General features: G+C 43.2%; 2 protein-coding genes across 6 annotated transcripts in view; both read right to left on the reverse strand.

Annotated features, from left to right (window-relative positions):
* mast1a (microtubule associated serine/threonine kinase 1a) overlaps positions 1 to 4401 on the reverse strand; it is a 53159-nt gene extending 48758 nt beyond the window's left edge. For 2 of the 3 annotated variants that reach the window (XM_061679018.1, XM_061679017.1), the window contains exon 1: positions 3899 to 4401. In XM_061679018.1, the coding sequence (XP_061535002.1) occupies positions 3899 to 3937 (39 nt within the window). In that variant the 5' untranslated portion in view covers positions 3938 to 4401. The remainder of the gene's footprint in view (positions 1 to 3898) is intronic. The other variant, XM_061679019.1, reaches the window with a different exon arrangement.
* Positions 4402 to 11840: 7439 nt separating this feature from the next.
* Positions 11841 to 19056, reverse strand: rnaseh2a (ribonuclease H2, subunit A). Of its 3 annotated transcripts, none has more exons than XM_061680253.1 (9): positions 18974 to 19056; positions 18663 to 18794; positions 17677 to 17748; positions 16814 to 16940; positions 16644 to 16731; positions 15682 to 15819; positions 14703 to 14790; positions 13989 to 14112; positions 11841 to 12827 (listed from the first exon to the last, which is right to left on the reverse strand). In XM_061680253.1, the coding sequence occupies exons 2-9, from the start codon at positions 18787 to 18789 to the stop codon at positions 12671 to 12673; spliced, it is 921 nt and encodes a 306-aa protein (XP_061536237.1). In that variant the 5' UTR covers positions 18790 to 18794; positions 18974 to 19056; the 3' UTR covers positions 11841 to 12670. The 3 variants fall into 3 exon arrangements, with proteins under 3 accessions (XP_061536237.1, XP_061536236.1, XP_061536235.1); XM_061680252.1 differs by having other exon boundaries at positions 18663 to 18861; positions 18974 to 19053; XM_061680251.1 differs by having other exon boundaries at positions 18663 to 19047.
* Between the last annotated feature and the right edge of the window lie 753 nt (positions 19057 to 19809).

Consider the following 19809-nt stretch of genomic DNA (forward strand, 5'->3'; position numbering starts at 1 on the left):
GCCCATAAATATAAAAGTGTTAGCGGTTCGAAGAATGCACGGGCGGATAAATGAAAAACAAAGTACGGCAGTAGCTGAGCCTGCCGACTTGCCCGCTTATGGATTCTTCTATTTCAGTTCCTCGAAAACGCTACGTTAGCACCGTCGTAACCCGAGAAGCCCCTGTACTGACCCCACGGGCAGGGCCGGGCGTAATAGAGACCACTTGGTGGAAGCCATATCAGAAACATAATCCAAAACCAATATTGAGCCCATCTGCTATGCGAGAAGTCTATGCTCCGTAGACACCGTTTGCCAACCCCTTTTCCTTACTTTAACATTGACCCACACTCAGTCGGGACCCCGATATTGTAACAGCCACTTAAATGGGGTCTACCGGAGCCCACAGCGATACTGCCTTCATCTCATCCACCCCCTCCATCGAGGCCTCTGGGCTTTTTAGGCCGCCCTTCTGCTTCCTCCCCGAGGGCGCGCTGCGCTCTTATGCCGCCATTAGTCCCGCTAATGGGCCTGACAACTGCGCCACATCCTCAACATTTAGACCGCCTCCGTCTTCGACATCGATATCGACCGCTTCAGCGGGAAAGGGAGAGTGCGGCGGGGGCGGGGCTAGTGAGTCGATTGGATATCGCGCGTACGGGCATCAACACACTCACACGCGAGTCAAAGTACAGTAAAGGTGAGTGAGTAGGTGCACGAGGTTGTTAGACCAAAAAAAAAAAAAAAAAAAAAAAAAAAGCATAGCTTGACTCGCGAAAGAGGGGAAAGGGACAATTACAGAGAATAAAATCATAAAGTGTGACTTATTTCATTTCGACAAGAAATGATTCTCATTATTACATCTTTATTTTTGTATGATTGATTTTTTTGTTGTAATTTTGCAACTATTTATAATCATAATAATAATTAAAAAAAAAGAAATTTCCAACATTACGTCATTGTTCACACAGTTGCTGTGGGGGAAAAAAAAAAAAAAGATTGATTTCATTATTTGTCAAACCGTGTAACTTGATAACATCCAGTAAACAGTCCTCCTTTTGAGACAGATGCTTTTAATACTACAGCTTTATTCTCATAAATTCAGACGTTTTTCTTGTGAAATGTTGCCTTTTCACATAATATTAAGGCTTTTTATTATTTTTATTAACAATACAACACAATGTTTTTTGCACAACCACATAAAAACTGTTCATACTGTTGGTTCATACGATACATTATACTTCGTATCACTCTTACTAAATCAGGATCCCAATCATCTTTATTTCGCCGAGTATGTCCCCAAAAAATTAAAAAAAAAAACCACACAAGGAATTTGTCTCCGCTAGTTGGAGCCGCTCTAGTGCGACAACAGACAAGTCAGTTGACAGAGAACACCTTTGAGACATCAAGACATTGACAAAAACAAACAGTCGCTCCATAAATGAAAGGTTGCGAGTAATCTGGTAATGCCAGTACAATTGTATTATTTTGAATGTTTTTCTTTTTTGACAAATGTGCAAAAGGATGCAGCGTACTCTCGCAATGAGAGCATTTTCGAATGACTGACGTAGCGATCGTCCGGTGCCATGACCATTGTGCTAAGGGCGTCGAGACTTCAAGGACTGTTCAAAATGCAGACCACAAGTACATTTTCTCACCAACATTATGACTGTGAACAAATCATTTTTGTCATATTTCAACATCGTATTTTTAAACCTATAACTTGACCCTCACAGTATTATTCTTTTGTTGTTTTCAGTGTGGCCCTAATGCGTCTGCCCACATCCCTGAGACACAAAAACCTGATTGTTATGTTGCTGCGATAACAATTCTCTGGTTGTATGATGGCTTCAAGGTGTTTGTCTAACATCTTCCTGTATCTTTTTTGGATGCAATACGCAAATAAAGCGATTTTCAATCAGGGGGGCCCACATTGACACCTAACTTCATGTATTAGTACATGTTATATTTAGTATTCTTTCATCAAACCTGCAGTGAGAGCCACTAATAACCAACTGGACAACATTTCGTCCAATCGGGCATGTCTATAGTTCATAAATGATGAGCGGTCTCGTGCGGCCGAGCGCTTTAATTGTAAATTAATGCACGTCGAGGCAGCTAAGTGGCAGTCAGTAGTTGTGCACTGTGGGCCTTTGCCGCTTCACTCGATTAAATTCACGCCGGAGGAAAACCTTGACGGAATCTCACCGCGGTGTTCGCTGCCAATACAAACCTACTTCGTTCGCGAGATGCGGACGAAGCTGCTTTTAGCGCTCAAGGCTCAAGTCGGCTTAACGTGCGTCTGAAACTCGCACCGGAGCGTTGTCGCCCGCTCTGCTCGACGGCGCCGCCTTCAGTCACAACGTGGGAAACGGATGTGTTCGTAAATTGAGCTTCGCCGTAAACGGGTAATGCGACATGCTAAACCGCGGATTTGCCCAGTTTAGCCAAAGATGCACTCTTGTCTCCACAGATGGGTACTCGTCCGACATCGGAGAAAATTAACAACCGATTAAGTGATCACAGGCGGTCCTTGGTTTACGACGTTATCCGCGTACGAGGTTCCGAGGTTCCGAATAGCACACAATAAATTACCGCAGAGGCGTAAGATGGTGGTACGAAAAGGCATGCTCACTTACCGCCGCGTTTTGCGGTTTCGTTAGTCACGAATTCACTCATGTGCGTTTTTTCTTTCAACCTACCCTCCGTTATTCGCTGATTCGTGGCTCTGTGCTCTTCGTGAAATGCCGTCAAATACCACAAGTCGGTGCCAAAGCCTTGTCTGAATACCATAACGGTCCGGTTGGTCCGAGGACGGAGATGTTCAAGTGATACATCTCGGGTCTCAACTAAAAGAAGCTTCGCATATCGGGGTGGGGGCTCAGATTAGCCTGGGTGGTTACAGAGAGTCTTCGCCGCATACACATGCGTACCTAGCTTGCATTTTTTTCTCAACCAAATCATCTGTAAGCGGGTTATTTTGAAGGGTAACGTTGTCCGAATAGCATAATCTCCCTCACAATGGGTTTTCTGAGTTTTTCCTCGCCGGTTCGAGGTCTACACTGGGTAGGTGTCGTTTTTGTGAACCGTGGGCCGGTGAAGACCTTCGAGACTCTTTTGTGATGAAATGCCATACAAACAAACTTGACTTGGCACTGTCAAATGTGACTGCGAACAAATTAGACGTGCACGTCAATGCGTAATCAACAAGCATTGTGGTTAAAGTCATTTGACGAACAAAACAAAAGGTTGTAGTCCGCCGAGGGCATTGCGGCCGGCAAGCGAATTTAGCTGCTTTATGAAAACGATGTCATTTTTTTGAATGTGCATCGACGTGGTCAGCTATAACTATATCACATTCTAACCTCCGCGCAAAATACTATGATACGTTTTTACCGAGTCCGCCATCGAGACCGAGTCGTTGACTGATAGTAAAACAAACGAGTCAACATTGTACTTCCCGCCAAAGTCAGCCAACGCCGACGGAGATATCGTTGTGGTGTGCTGTGCTGAATTGCGTGAATAGGAATTCATATCGCGTAAACACACGAAACACTCGTTTGTGGTGTGTCTGACATTTTCATCAACAACGGTGATGTGAAAAATTGGTGTACGTGAACCCCGGTTTTACACTATACCGCATGTACTAAATTGTACACAAAATCTATACTGATGAAAAAAATAATAATCATAAGAATCATCATAATTGTAGCGGCATTAGCAGATATCGAGCAATTGTTTATTGCTCAGTGGCTGTTTTTCTCAATGTCTTTACGTCTCAAAAGTGTTCTCTGTCAATCGACGAGTCGAGAGGCTCCAACGAGCGCAGACAAATTCCTCGTTGTGTTTTTATTTCTTTTGTGAAGCGCGTCGCTGTGAGGGGCGAACACGACACAAAGGATCGCGGAGGATTTCCTACCTGGAGCCTTCGCCTTCGAATGATGCCAGAGTCGTCCATGGTGAAACCTCCCGGAGGGTGTCTCGGCCCCCTGTAGTTTTTCTGAAGCCAGTTCGCAGGACGACGCCGCGATGTCACGTGACTCCCACCCAGCACGCAATTTGTGGAGTCAATTTGGCGAAAAAATCCGAGCCTGCGCGGACATCGTTTACCGGCAACGGAGTATAAATCACGGTGACAAAGAGTATCTTGTATCGCAGGCGTGAATCAATTCAATAAAAGTCTGACGTTAAGCGATGTGGACGTGGGGGGGAAGGGGGGGGGGGGGGGGGGGGAGCACCTCCCGTGTCCATCCAGAAATCCACGCGAGTGACACCGTGCAAGAGTTCATCATCATCATCATCATCATCATCACGCCCGATCGACGGAGCACAGAGGCGACGCCGCTGCGGCAGAACAACGGACGCGTCCCTCTCCCAGCGCGGCTGCGTGTCATTGTCTTCCTCCCTTTCCACTGCCTCCTCGACTCCATCCTCAGCTCCGACACAACCGCCCACTTCCTACTAGCCGGTGACGTTTAACACCCCCCCCCCTCCCTCCCTCCCTCCGAGACCAGACTGAGGACCCGTAAGGGGAGGGGGTGGACACACATGGGACCCCTTCCTAGCAAAGTGGCTGAGCAAAGAATTTCAATGCATGGATCGATATGATGCAATAGTTGTCAGCACGAGGCATCGATCCGAGGAAGTGAACTCAAGTCTAATGGAGCCTGAAGCGCAACAAAACCTGCACAGGCGCGGACCGGATTCACGGATATTTGGAGGGGACCGGCCGAGAAACATCCATCCATCCATCCATCCATCCATTTTCTGAGCCGCTTCTCCTCACGCGGGTCGCGGGCGTGCCGGAGCCTATCCCAGCTGTCATCGGGCAGGAGGCGGGGCACACCCTGAACTGGCTGCCAGCCAATCGCAGGGCACATACAAACAGACAACCATTCGCACTCACAGTCACACCTGCGGGCAATCTAGAGTCTCCAATGTATGCACATGTTTTTGGGATGTGGGAGGAAACCGGAGTGCCCGGAGAAAAGCAAACTCCATACAGGCGGGGCCGGGGAACGAACCCGGGTCCTCAGAACGATGAGGCTGACGCTCTAACCGGTCGGCCACCGTGCCGCCGGCCTAGAAACAGATGATTCCAAATACGACTCACCACGAGGTATTCTGATTAGTGGGAGAGGCCGGTACTCTGCAATTGCGTCTTTGATAATTGCAGAAAATAGCTCTTCGGAAAGCTATGATAACATCCTGTCTTGATGAAAATGGAAGCAAGGGTTTTTGGCGTCTCTGGATATTCTGCATTGATTTTGATCCAAAACAACTTCATGCGCCAAATCGGTTTTGAAGGCGTCACGGCCTCATTTGCGAGCCTGTCGCCAAATTACGCACGCAGAGCCGACCTGTTGCACGGGAATCACCCGTGGCGCCCGTAAACCCGTATTTTAAACAGGACTGCTGATATCGTCCGAAATGCAGACAATATTCCTTTTTCCTGGAAGCTGTCGGCTCCGAAGAGTTTTTTTTTTTTTGCTGGCTTGTGGGTTGACTTTTTTTTACGACCGTATAACGACGAGCGCTTTGACGTGCCCAGTGGCACAGGCGGATGCCACCAGTTCACTGCATGCTGTAAACCAAGGGCGCCCTGACATGAAGCAGGTCATGGACTCCGGAGGTCCTAATTCTTGCAGGTTGGTCTGGTTACTACAGTGGATATACAAAGTTTACACACCCCTCTTCAAATGGCAGTTTGTTTTTGTAAGAAATGAGACCAAGATAAATCATCTTCACTGGAGGGCTGGTGTTCTTTTGGTGAAGAGCAGTGTTGTTGTGTTGGCGCCAAACACATCTTTTCAAATTATGGGGGGAAAAAGTTCAACCTTGGTTTCATGGGATCATAACACATTCCCCCCCCCCCCCCCCCACACACACACACACACGCATTTGGGAAACTTCAAGTGTGTTTCTGCAAAATGTAGCCTGGCTTGGATGAACACAGCAACATCCCCATTATAAGAGGATGTGCACATTTCTGCAACCACATTATCTCAGTTGTTTATTTTTACTTCCCCTATCTAATTTCTTTCCTTCTGTTGAAATGACTTGTGCAGGTCATGTTCATGTTCGGAAAAAGTTTTGAAATGACTGATCCTGGTCTGTTTTTTAAATCCGCTGTACATACATACCATCTTATTATTAGCATTTTTTTAAAATCGGAATAAACCAGGATGAAGACAATAATCCCTCTTTGCTGTCATCACATCCTCTGTCATAGAGGATCAAGTCGAGTCAGCAAACAATTGCGTCTATGAACTGAGGTGATTACAGTGAGAACCCATTTTTTTTCTTGGGGTTGCTGGCTGAGGGAGGTGTCTATTAGATGGAGGTGTTTATTTGTCTTAAGTAGATGATCCACCTGAAGACCAATTGGAGCATGCCGGACAAGAAAGGAAATACACTTTGAACTTTCAATCCATCCAAAGGTGTGCATTTTCTTTCGTTTTTTATGTGGTTTGGTAACAGAAAATGCTTGCAATTTGTCAACGTAATGCAAAGTGAAGACAACTTTGCAAGAAACATGAAGTAGACGCACGTGATTTACTTTCAGGGGCCACATAAAATGGTGTGGCGGACCGCATCTGGCCCCCCGGGCCTTGCGTTTGACACCTGATTTAAATATTTGCTGCAAAATATTGCAAAAATGGTTAAATGTTCACGAACAAGGTAAACCATCCGTCCATTTTCTATACCGCGTATCCTCGGGATCATGGGCAACTTGTAAAAGCAGCTATTTGTAGTTTGCATTTAAAGTAAAAAAAATAATAATCATAAATAAGTACACTATACAGTACATCTTTTTTTCCTCCACATTTGCAGATGTCGTCATATTTGCAGTATGCCTAAACATACCGTGTTACACACAATAGAAGACGTGTATATCGTCTGCATGCAGTTCATTTCGAATCCCCTTTGTCGTCCGTGCTGCAAATGAGAAAAGGCCACGCACATGGCAATGTGAGATTGTTGGGTAAAAAAATACATCTAGGTATGAGTGAGAATCAGTGTCAGCAGGTGAAATATTCTGTTTGAGAGCATGACCCAGTTAGCAGCTTGTCGGACTCGTCTATTATGCCGCTTTTTGTTATTAGCATTAAATAATTGATGAAAGCGCATGAATTTTGCATTTTTCTTCCCTCATTCATTAATTGTGTGATTCGGGTAGGGCAGCGTGGCACTAGCTGTTGGCAAAAGCAGGCACAGACCAAAGCTTTCAGGAGTGATGTCAGCCTGTTTGAAAAGACACCCTGAGGGGGGGCACGTGGGGTCAGCGCTTGCAAGCAAAAGCCTGGCATGTGGGCTGGCAAGCGGAATATGTCTGCAGCTCGCACGATCCCATTTCCCGACGCGGCTGAGGCCGTCTCACAAACGCTACGTCAGCTCACATCTCTTCATGTGCTCTAAGTGCCTCAGCCGGCCTTCAAATTGGCTGTGTGAGCATGTCAATACTATAGAAATGAATTTAAAAAAAACAATAGCATGCGTATATATCCTTTTGCGGCGGCACGGTGACCGACTGGTAAGGATAAGCGGCTCAGAAAATGGATGGATTTTCTTTTGCTGATTTATTAAAGTGGCTACTTAGGCTGCATGAGTTCACCTTTCTTGTACATTAAATGCTAGCTAGCGTAGGCAGTTAAAAGAACATACAAATGCAAACCGGTCAATCATTTCAGTGGGGTTCTGTTTTGGCTGGAATGGGTTTTTGTTGTATCATGAGACGTTGACGTTATTCATAAGATCCCCAGTTAAATATGAAAATCGCACAGAAACAATCAAATTCACTCTCAGTGCCCTTGAATGCTGAATGCTGTTGGCTCATTCAGATGCGAGTCATCCATCAGGACTGTGCAGTCTGAAAATCGTCTATGAAAATAATTTTGCACAGTGGGAGGAGACTTGGACCCGTGTATAAATTGTATTAACAAAACAGCAGATACGTTTGCTGTGCATTGTTGGAACAAAGCATTTTCTATGCAATCATTATTGCCCACAATGTCTGCTAAAACTCTCAATCAGCACTCGGGTTGTCCCAATCCAAATGTTCACTTCCGATCCAACGCCGATATTGCAGCTCTGAGTTTTGGCCGATACCGATATGGGTCCGATCCGATATCGGCAAAATTCTTCCACACTTTACCCACAGTACGTTCTGCTGTGACAAGAAACCTATTACTTAACAAGTTCAACATCTCCCTTTTGTCACACCCCATCTCTGAATGCCTCCGTCATCGAAACCTCTGCATCCTCCCTTCTCTCCTCCTCCTTTCTGTCTGCGTACAAGTGGGTCAGACTGCGGCAGTGCTAAAAGCCTGCTCTCCGCAGAGACACGCCTCTAAATAAAACAACACGCAATCAGCAGTCATACATGCATAGAGCTGTCAGGGATGCAGAGTAGAGGTGAGGTAAGGTGAGTTCAACAGGCCGAGTGATCTATAAGCGGCGTGAAGGGTTAAGTGGCTTTTAAACTGTGGGAGTGACTTGACATGGAGGGATAGTTGGGACTGAATAATCATTCTTAGGGTAGTGTACGTGGTTCAAACAATGATTGAAAAATGTATTTGTTCCTTACATAATTTATATCTGTTCGCTGTCAACATCATATCATAAAGCTGTTGCTATGTGACTCAAGTAGTTCTCCAAATGTAGACACAACATTCAAAAAACAGAACTTTTTGGTGCCAATCCCTAATTACAAAAATGGTTGCTCTAGTGTGCGTACTGTTGTTCTTTGTTGGCCGATGCATCATTAACATCTATTTCCTCCCCACCACCACCGCAGACAGCCATTATACCGAACTGCCTCATAACAACATAATGTAGTCATGTGTTTTGCCGCTATTTTCCACCGCTTTATGCACAAATGGAAACATCTTAGCGAATTACATTTTCACTTGCATATGCCCAAACGTTTGACTTATTTATTCCTAGGTGAAATAAGCGATAGCATTCGAGAAAGGAGCTCGTTTCTGTTGACGCACAACTGCAAACGAGTTGACCGTGTTCAGAACGACTCTGCGAAGTGACCGTCAGTGGAAATGAATTATGCAGAGCTAAAGTATTTGGACACATACACACGCAGGAAAGGGGAAAATTGAGACGAAGATGTAACGCTTCTCCCCTTTGCGGCCTGTGGAATTTTCACTCAGAGGTCACCGATGTTGGAACCAGAGACATGTTGACTCGTTCAGTTTATTAAAAGGTGTTTGTGGTCAAACTGGGGCTTATTTTATCCACTGGCAAGAGAAAATGTTTCGGTTGGAAGCATACAACTGTCCTAAATGGCTTGATAAGATGAATTAACACTCAGGGAGAAATAAAGGCTTGATTAACGGATTGATTGAGAGGTTTGTCTCAGGGCAGCACAGTGGACCCCAGCGGTTAGTACATCTGCCTCACAGTTCTGGGTTTCGGGTTCCGAACTCTCCTCTCGCCTTCCTGGGTGTTCTCGCCGTGCTAGCATGGCATTAAAAGCTCCCTCCCACATTCCAAAAACATGCTTTACTCTCTTTCAGTCATGTACTGAATTTATAAACTCCCCTGGTCAGTTCATTTTGGGAGAATGGGGACACCATGTGGCAAGACGATACAACGTGCGCCGAATGTTAAAACGCACCAACATGCTGAAGGCCTCCTGTCAGACGTTGTGGTTGATTATTTATTATGACGGTTACTGGTAAGCACGGTAGAAATGTTTTGATGATGATGATGTAACTTGAGGGTGGTGGTGGGGGGAGGGGCGGTTATCCCAGCATTGCGTGAGTCACCAGCACACGCGCAGTCTTTCATGGAGGCTTTCTGTGTCAATTGTAGGAGTAGAACTAGCACAATCCAATTAGTGTCGTTAAAGAGACGCCCTGAAAAGAAACTAGGACTGTGTGTAACAAGCTGAGGGATTACAGACCTGCTGACACTGCGTGAACTGGTATTTGCTACTTTGATAAAAATCATTCCAAACCATACATTGAAATTACACAAAGACATTTAATAGGTGGCGTCATTAAAAACATGTGAACAATGTATTCCAGTTGCGGCTATGTATCGTGTAACTCATTGTGTACAGTACATTCCTGTTTTACAATAAACATCCAGAACTAAGGATGACTTTCCACAATATTTTTATTTGCACAATACTGACTGAAAGGGCGTTGTGAACAGTGCAGATATTTTATGCAAATAAATAACATGGCTTTTTAAATGGGAAAAAAACATTTATTAAAAGAACGGTGACCTCAGCATCTTAAAGAACAAAAATAGATGATGTATTGCTCAATGAACATTGCGTGAACAATGACCAGTTTCCTGGACAAATACTGTACGATGGTTATCACGCAACTTTTCCAGCCACTCAAACAGGTCTCTCAATAATATTTGAGTAGCTATCAACAGCTATTTTGGCCCACTATTTGTGAGAAAACTGCTCCAGCTGTTTCAGGTTTTAAGGGCGTCTTCTCTCGACTGCATGTTTCAACTCCTTCCACAGATGTTCAATGAGATTTAGAACAATGTTTAAAGACGGCCACTTCAGAATAGTCCAACGTTTTGTTGTAAGCCACTCGTGGGTGGTCTTCAGCTTTGTTTTGGGTCTTGATGCTGTTGGGAGGACAGATTACCAATAGGAGACCGGGATTTCTGGCAGCATGGGGCACAATTCTCTCCAGAATGTCTTGATGGACTTTTGAGATTTCGTCGTAAGCTGGAGATTCAAGACGCGCAGTGCTGGATGCTGTGAAGCATCCCCAGGTCAGAACATAATATATATCATATCATAATATTGCACAGCAAGTACCGCGTTTTATTCTTTGTCGTAAACATACAGCTGATGCGACTTGGCAAAAGCTCCATTTTTGTCTCATCTGTTCCAAGGACATTCTCCAAGAAGCCTTGTGGCGTGTCAATATGCATTTGGTCAAATTCCACTCTCATTAGTTCCAAGTTACTTGAGTAAGCATTGTGGGTTTTTCGTTCTTTAACAGAAGGGTACCAACAACCTCTTCCCTGGGATGAACAAACATTCCATGTTGACAAACGCTAACAATATTCCAACGTGAATCATTCCCTAATGCTGACCAATTGGCGCCAACGCAAACAAGCTGGCAGCTTGCGGCTCAAACCTGTTGACTTCACCTTGTTTACACTTGGCCCTTGTTGGTCTTCCTGCTTGAATATTTGTAGAAAGCAAGCTCCTTGATTATATTTTAGATGTTTTATTTGGCTACAGAATGCGCAATCTGTCCATGTGTTCGGACAACTATAACTTCTCCAAATTTAAATGCCCCCAAACTAACATTTCCTTGGAAAAATATACCTCTAAAAGTGCACGAAAGTTGGAACTGCTGTCATTACATGAAACTTGGGCTCAGCAAGCATTCGCTACCTTAGGCCTCAGCGGATGTGCTAACTATTTTTAATCCCATTGACGCAGGAGAAGAACTGACCTCTTAAGAGGGATGAGACTCCAAGCAGGGGAGGTTATAAACGGACGTAGAGGAAGGGATCAGGGGAATGAATCAGACGGGGCTCGACACATTCAAGTCAGCAAGGTGTTGTCCTCCTGCCTCGCATCACACATCAGGACAGCTTGTGAACGTGAAGCAGCTATGGAAGCCACTGCCCCGACCGCCACCGCAGCCTTCGACCGGGAGACATTCTCCAAGAAAGCCTTGAGAGCGACCACCAGAGGGGCTTCGTCTCATTTTGTGGGGAGCTCCATTATCATCCTGTCCTCCTTCGCCGTGTCCACTCTGGCTATGAACTGTGGGAAAAAGTTCCAGGAGTCTCGGCACAAACCCAATGACAACTGACCACAGCCTGCAGGTGGACGCTGCATCTTTTTAGTCGCTGACGTGATGTGTTATCCTACTGATGCTGTCTTCGTTGGCGGGTGTGGACACGAGGTGTCACTTCAGAACTGCGACGGCATGGGATGGCTGCAAAAATTGCCATCCGTCTCAAGACCAGCGCCAAGGCCTTGACACCTTGCAAAGAAGCGAACCGTATGTCATCATATCGTCATGCCTCATCTTTTAAATTTGTGTAAATACACAAACACAATAGATGTGACTTTTGTGCTTGTGCGAGGACAGAAAAGCAAAACTGATGTCAAAGATGTAAATGTCTTTACTATGTGAATTGTGTCACACATATGACAGCCTAAAGCTGGCTTTAAATGCTTCTTTTAATTTATTTAACGAGGAACTTGTTTCCGAATCTTATGATTTGAATCAAATTTTAAGGCCCTATTTAATTGAAGCAATGTTGTTGACTGCAAGTTTCTACCAATCATGTGTTCTTATCCATTTTTTGTTTGCATGTGTTGGCAAACAAATACCATCCAACCTTATATACTATAACCTTCCATACGTGTTAGGAGGAATTTTTGTGTGTCTTTAATTCAGTTAACTAATGTGGACTTCAGCCAGGTAAAACAAGGCTTAACCACACGATTGTAGTTTTCTATACTGCCACTAGAGAGCACAATTCGGATAAAAAATAATACCTTTTGCAACCCCGCCACATCTCTTTATCCCTCTCATGTCCAAACAAAGACTCTGCATACATTTGATAAAATACATTTTATGAGTGAAGCAGGTACGTATCAAACAAAAAGATATTCGTCCTTGCACTGCTGCTTGTGTGCGCGTACAAGCAACTCACAGTACGGACATGCCAGTCCTCAGAGCGCGTCCATACTCTTCAGCCTCCGCTCCGTGAAGAAGCGGTGCGTCTGCTGCGTTTGGTTGTTGACGCCACCTGGCGCGCCGAAGTAGGACAGCACGGACCTGTTGGCCAGCCGCTGCGCCGCCTTCTCGCCGTCCTCCTCGTCATCGTCCCTGAGGAGAGATTGAAGAACACGAGTGTGACTTTTCACACTGTGATAAGCGCTCATCTCCTCAGGTCAAGTGTTTTGCGCCAGATATCAAAGAGATTGTGGCTTTCACACATTAGGCGATGTAAATCTTTAAAGCAAACCAAAGCTAATTTTTAAAGCGTTTTTGCCTTCCTTTTTATCTTCATAGACATGGGAATTGCCAGTTAGTCTTTATGGTTTTAATCAGTCTCTGCTAATACATATTTTTGCTCATTTTATGGGCTGCTGTATACCACCAAGGGCAAGAACACAGTAAATCTCCTTTTAATTCTGATAAATAAATCATGTGCTTTACATCTCTGAATGATCCTACGCAGTCAAAGAAATATTAAGAAAAACTGACTTTTTAATTGCTTGTATATAAAGAAAAGAGTCTCGACAAAAGACCCAGTGTGTCTGCGAGCAAACCGTTCTGAATTTCGCCGGTTTGTGAAGTGCGGCGACTTCACGTAACACCGCATCTACACAGTTTCTCCACCCAATACTTGGCAGCGAGGCTGGGCAAAGATCTACCACCTTCAAGCCGGACAACACTGTCTGAAAAACTATCATGTCAAAGCCAAAAGGTAAGCAAAGCTGCATTGAGTTTTGCTGGATGCCCAGATTAACATTAGCTAACAGCGATAGTTTCAAATAAGCGATTGACTGTTTGGTGAAGTTGTCAATGTGGTCAAGCGGTAATTTGTGCATGCGCCATATACTAATTGAAAGCTAAGTGGCGTCTTTGCGATGAAATGTTGCCACCACAAGTGAAAATACAGATGCTGTTTTGCAGTTTGCACTCACTTTTCTTCTTTAGAGTTTTAGGCTTAACAAGTAGCCAAACCCTCGCTTGTCACCATGGCAACAAAAAAGCTGTACTCAGCATTGGACCCACTGTAGCTGAGCTCATTTCCATGAGACATGACCGCCCTCTCAAAACAGGCTCATTTCAGTGATGCAAATAAAAAATAAAAAATAAAAAAATAAAAAAAATAAAATAAAAAGGCTGTGCTGTGATTCTTGATCCTTGGGGTATTTTGATGAAAGCAGACATGCTATTAAGACACCTGGGAATTTTTGCAAATTAGGGGGGAAAAAAATGCATGTCTCCTTGAAGTCCAAAAATGTCTAAAACACTTACCAGTGGACAGTCACAGCCTTGCTGTCAATCAAGGTTTGGGCTGTGCTCCAGCTAAAGCGCACAAACTGGGGGTAGCCAAACACTGGGTCCAAGTGCTTCAAGAGCCACGCTTTGGTCTTTGGGTCTAGAGGTGTGCGATACGGACAAAAATGTATATCCACGTACAGGTTATTTTGTATCCCGATAATGACATATATCCCAATATAGTACACCGTTTTTCCTTAAACTGACATGAAACTAATGGCAATTTTCTGTGATCTTTTCTCTCCAAATGTAAAAGGAGTAAGTAGACAAGAGATGTTGAAGAATATAGTCGTGGATGGACACTGTTTACAAGTCGATAGATGGATGCCATGTTGGCTCTGTGTGCTGAGCTGTAAATGAAGTGAATGAAAAAAAGAAATCCGATCGGCGCAAGCTTTATACTTAGCAGAGGAAAATAGACTACAGGATTCGCTCAGTAGCTACGAGGAAAATCTAACGGTTAAGTGGGCTACAAATGGAAATGAGCTTCCTGCTAAATCTGGTGCTAGCATCTCTTGATTAATGCACGTATACATTTTCCATAAACAAAACACAGGGGGAAAAAGGGTGTCAACGATATATCGCACAAATCTATTTAGGTTTATAAGCATGAAAAACGTTTTGCAAACACTTGATCAGTAGTTAATTAGGAAACCATTGAGGCCATACATCAAGTCAGCCATTCTTTACCATTCGGGTATCCTGATCCGTATTCGGGATCCAGGTCTCCCAGGTCCTCGGAAAAGTTCCAGTTTTTCACAACATGGTCTCGGGCCACCTGACCAGCCACATGAAATGAAATGTAGACATTAATATTTAAACCTGCATTCCTAAAGAAGGCCACCAAATAAACTATCACATAATGGAATTTGTTCCACGCTCCTCTAAAGACACTTTAACCTTGGGTCAACAACAATGGAGGAAAACGCAAACACTGCTTGGTGCAGTGTAAAAAAAAAAAAAATTATAATAAAAGTCCGCCAAATAAAAACATTATCGTCATTATTACTGAAAAATAATATACTGTTGTACTCCAATTAGCAACGTGACAAGTGGCCGCCATCTTTGTGGAATTTTCTAAAAAACTTAAAACGAGCACTTCAAACAACTCCATAAGAAATCAATTCGAGAGAAAAAAAAGATGTCTGAAGTACAGGACCATTTTACTGGCACCACCACTCTTCTCACAAATAATTAATGAAAAATATTAATTCTATTACAGACTTCCTGTTGCCAATGGGGAACGGATGCTGACATTTTTAATATTTTAAAATGACATCATAGGTTTATTTATTATGTGAAAATTTGAATAGCTTAGCGTCATTATTTTCCATATTGAAAAAAAATCCCGTTAAGTAAAGACATTTTGTTACTTGACCATTTTTTAGCATGGTGTTTGCTGATTAAGTCCTTTAAATGAGCAGGTTCCTAAGAAATAAGTTCAAAATCGAATTCAGCATGGCCAATTACACAAATGTGTGAAGTTTTGTAGTATGCATTAAAAGACGTAAAGGCAATTAACAATCATTTAATGGGAGATGAGAAAATTTGACAGGACAAGAGAGTGTCGAGTTATTACAATATTAGCAGCGAACGGGACCTGTAGTCACCCAAGTAGAACGCAAGAAAAGGTCACGAGGGTGTAACAGCTTATTGCAGCGGGACTGACCTTTGCACAGATACTGGCTGCGCTGACGATGGGGAAGAGGGAGTCGGCTTTTGGCCTGACTGTGACGTCGATACCCGGGAACAGCTTGGAGAGCTTCTCCTCGTACTTCTCGGCAGGGCCGACCGTGTCCACAAACACCTGCAGAGAAGGACGCCAACGTTCGAATTCGAATTTTTGCCTTTCGGTGTACAGCGGAACCTCTGAAGTCAAACACAGTCTGTTCCAGGATGCTGATTGACTTCCATTATTCTAATTTAAAAACAAACGTTTCCGTAGGAAATAACATACATTTTAATTACTGTGATTAATGCCAAAAGATGAGCTGAATGATTTAATACTGTTTGGGTAAAGTGCTAGTGTGCATATTTGTTTGCCCATTTGTGATGTCACATCAGTTTGTGCTAGCATGCTACTTAGGCTAGTATGCTAGCTAATACTGTTGATGAGCCTCCTGTAAAGGGAGTTTGTTGGTGTCAAAAAATTGGACTACCAAATACAGTCGCTTAAATAACATGCTATGCTGTGGCATCAATACAAAATTACAAATCCCTTTTAGGGCTGGGGGGCGTCAAATATTTGCAGATTTTTTTTTGCTATTCACGGCAGGGCCCGGTCCCTATTTCCCAGTGTCCCACGTTCACTGTCATTTGTTCCAGGCTTAAACTGTTACATTTATAAAACTGTATTAACTGTACAGGCGATGTTTGGAATAACATTTTGACTTAACCATCACAGGTACGCATCTGTGGCGGTTGCATAAAAGACGAAGACGAAGAAAATTAAAAACACACTTGGCATGCCCTTTTGATGCTCACTGAGCTGAAGTCTCACAACATTGTCTGATGTCACAACTCACAATTTGAACTCCGTGTATTGTTGGACTTTTGAGACACAACAATACCTGTACCACGTTTGGGATGTTCCACTGCACAATACGAGACCTCATATTTGCATTCACATACCTCTTTGAGCTGTACGCCGCTGTCCAGTGCAAACTGAACTAAACCAATGGCTGTGTCATGTGACAAGGTGTTCAGGTTGCATTTTGTCCTGCCAAAAGCAGACATGCTGTCAGAACAGTGACGTACAGACAGCAAGTACACACGCATTGCACTGCATTCGACAAGCACACCTCTGTAACATACTGGTGGAGATTGTGTTGGGGGAGAGAATACGCAGGGCCCAGCCCACATAACCTTTAGCATCGTCCAATTGTTGGAATAGATTCTCTCTTTCTGCCTCCGATAGAGTTTTTGAATCTAGAGAGGGATACGAAATAAACATGATGTAATTATAGGTACGATGAGTAGCTGAATTAGTGCAACGGAGACTCTAGTCTAATGTCGAAAACAATCTGTTCCATGATGCTAGGAAATAATTGTAATAATAATATAAATAAGAATTATTATTATATTATTTAGTATAATAACCATAATAAAAATACAAATCTGCGCTAGGGTCAATCTGTCAGGCTGTACAGGCAGTAGTTTAAGTCACAATTTAGCATCCTTAAGTGTAAACATGCCCGCTTTTAACACTAAAGCAATACAACCCTTAACTTGTCGACAAAGAATCCAATTGTTTAACTTGCAGCCGAAACTATCTGAATCTCTATACTTCACATGCGTTTGTTTTGTATGCCCCTGAGGGGGGGTTCCAATTTGCAATTTCAACTGTCTAAGGTGCTTCCAGAAACGCAGCCACCAACAGCAATACTCACATCTGCTCAAATTAATTTAGTAGTAGTAATAACATTTATACAGTGGACACCTGCATATTCACGGTTTGGCACCCGCAGATTCATCTGTTGGCAGAATTGTTCTTAATGTGTGAGGAGCATGGTTTTAGTCCTGCTCCAAATGAAAAGTACCTTGAGACAACCTCTGTTGTGAATTGATGCTATATGAATAAAACTGACTTTATTTGCCAAATAAAAAAAAATTCTAAATAAAGTGCAATTGCTCTCAAGGCAGCATCAGTAGCAGAAGACATTACCTGCCACGTTCAAGCTCTTAAGATCCTCCTTTTTGGAAATGGGACAAAAGCATATTCCATAAACCATTGGACCTGGATTTAAAACAAAAAAAGCACAAAAACAAAGTCAATTATTTAACTGTTTTTAAGTGTGCAACAATGCCATACAGTTTTGCATTATGAGCATCAGCTCTACTACGAGCAAAAAGGTGAGACGTATATGGTTTCAAACTAGCGTTTACCAATGTGTGTTTTCTGTGTACTCCGGCTCCCACAAACATTCCGAAAACATAGGTTCATTGAAGCCCGGCCACCAGTACAGGGTAAACCCTGTTTTTTTTCCCCCCTAAAAGGAACCTAAATGTAGCTATGAGAAGAACGCTGATGATGCGGTGGCCATTTACTGCCAGATAGCTGTTCCACGACTTTGCTGGCTGAACTGTGGGGAGGTCTAAAAGCAAAACAAAAAAACAAAAAAATTAGCTTTTCAATGTAAACCTAGTTGTTGTTTTTCCAGTTAGATGTTTTTTTTTTTTTTTTACTTAGTAAAGACATTTTGGAAAAATGTCAAATTGAGAACTGGGAATTCTAAGTTTACAGAAAAAAATGTCTTAATAAGACAAAACATATTGCCAATCATCATCATGGTGGCAGCCAAACTCGGAACAGTCACAAAGGCTCCTAAACTTGTAAACTTGTATTTATTAAAACAAAAACAAAAAACAAAAAAAGCACAAGATCTAGCTAATAACAAGTTAGTAATTTCCTCGCGAATAAAGATATCTCAGTAATTCTGATGTTATTTCAAAGGCTTTTCCGAGAGTTTCATTTAAATTGGAGCAACTCGATTTTTTTTTTCACCACATACCTATGAGGACAAACACGATAGAGAATGGATAGATAATGTGATATTGGTTTCATAATGGAGCAATTCTAATAACTGTTGAAAGCGTAATCATGCAAAATACTGTGAATAAAATGAGCAGATAAAAGGCAACCAGGCATACCCAGCACGGGTCCCCTGCCCGCTTCGTCGATGCCCAGGCAGCAGTCTTCAGTCTTACAGATGTCGGGGATGATGGAGGCCAGCCGGCAGCTGACAGAATTATCCGCGTCGAAGGCGCTGGTATCCATGACGGCTGCCCGAGAGGCCATTTCCCATGAGCAACGGGTTAGCGAAAATGCTATGCTGGACGGCTAATGTTGCTAACAAACATGTTTCAGCATGTTAACGACGTTTAGCACTTCAACGGTGATTCCAGTCAATGTAAGACGACATCAGGCGTGTCTATTATCACCCGAGTTTAGGAAGTCTTACCTTACGGGACAGATTTTCCAAATTTGGATATTGATAATTTTTGCGGAGAATTCGCGCCTCGCAGTGACGTCACTCGCGTCAACAGCAAATGTGTTATACTGCCACATCATGGCCTGGAGTGGAACATGCAGCCTGAAAGTACAACTCCCTGTGAGGACTGTATAGTTCACATTCGTTTATTGTTGTAGTTTGTACATCATTCCGATTTAGATCGCTACAAACTACAGCCACAATAGGAAACATAATTAAGACCAAAAAAACGTGTTTTGGATTCAATACAATTTAATTTGTCCATGGAGTGAAGTGATAAAAACTCCCATTATACAACCCCAATTCCAATGAAGTTGGGGCATTGTGTTAAACCTAAATAAAAACAGAATACAATGATTTTCAAATCATGTTCAACCTATATTCAATTGAATACACTACAAAGACCAAGATATTTAATGTTCAAACTGATCAACTTTATTGTTTTTAGCAAATCATCATTACCTTTTAACTTTTATGGCTGCAACACGTTCCCCAAAAATCTGGGACAGGTGGCAAGTTGAGGAATGCTCATCAAACACCTGTTCGGAACATCCCAGAGGTGTACAGGCTCATTGGGAACAGGTGGGTGCCATGATCGGGTGGGAAAGGAGCTTCCCTGAATTGCTCAGTCATTCACAAGTAAAGATGGGGCGAGGTTCACCTCTTTGTGAACAAGTGCGTGATAAAATAGTCCAACAGTTTAAGGACAATGTTCCTCAACGTACAATTGCAAGGAATTTAGGGATTTCATCATCTACGGTCCATAATATCATCAAAGGGTCCAAGAGAATCTGGAGAAATCACCG

The sequence above is a fragment of the Phycodurus eques genome, chromosome 6, assembly GCF_024500275.1.
Source record: "Phycodurus eques isolate BA_2022a chromosome 6, UOR_Pequ_1.1, whole genome shotgun sequence".
Lineage (NCBI taxonomy): Eukaryota > Metazoa > Chordata > Actinopteri > Syngnathiformes > Syngnathidae > Phycodurus > Phycodurus eques.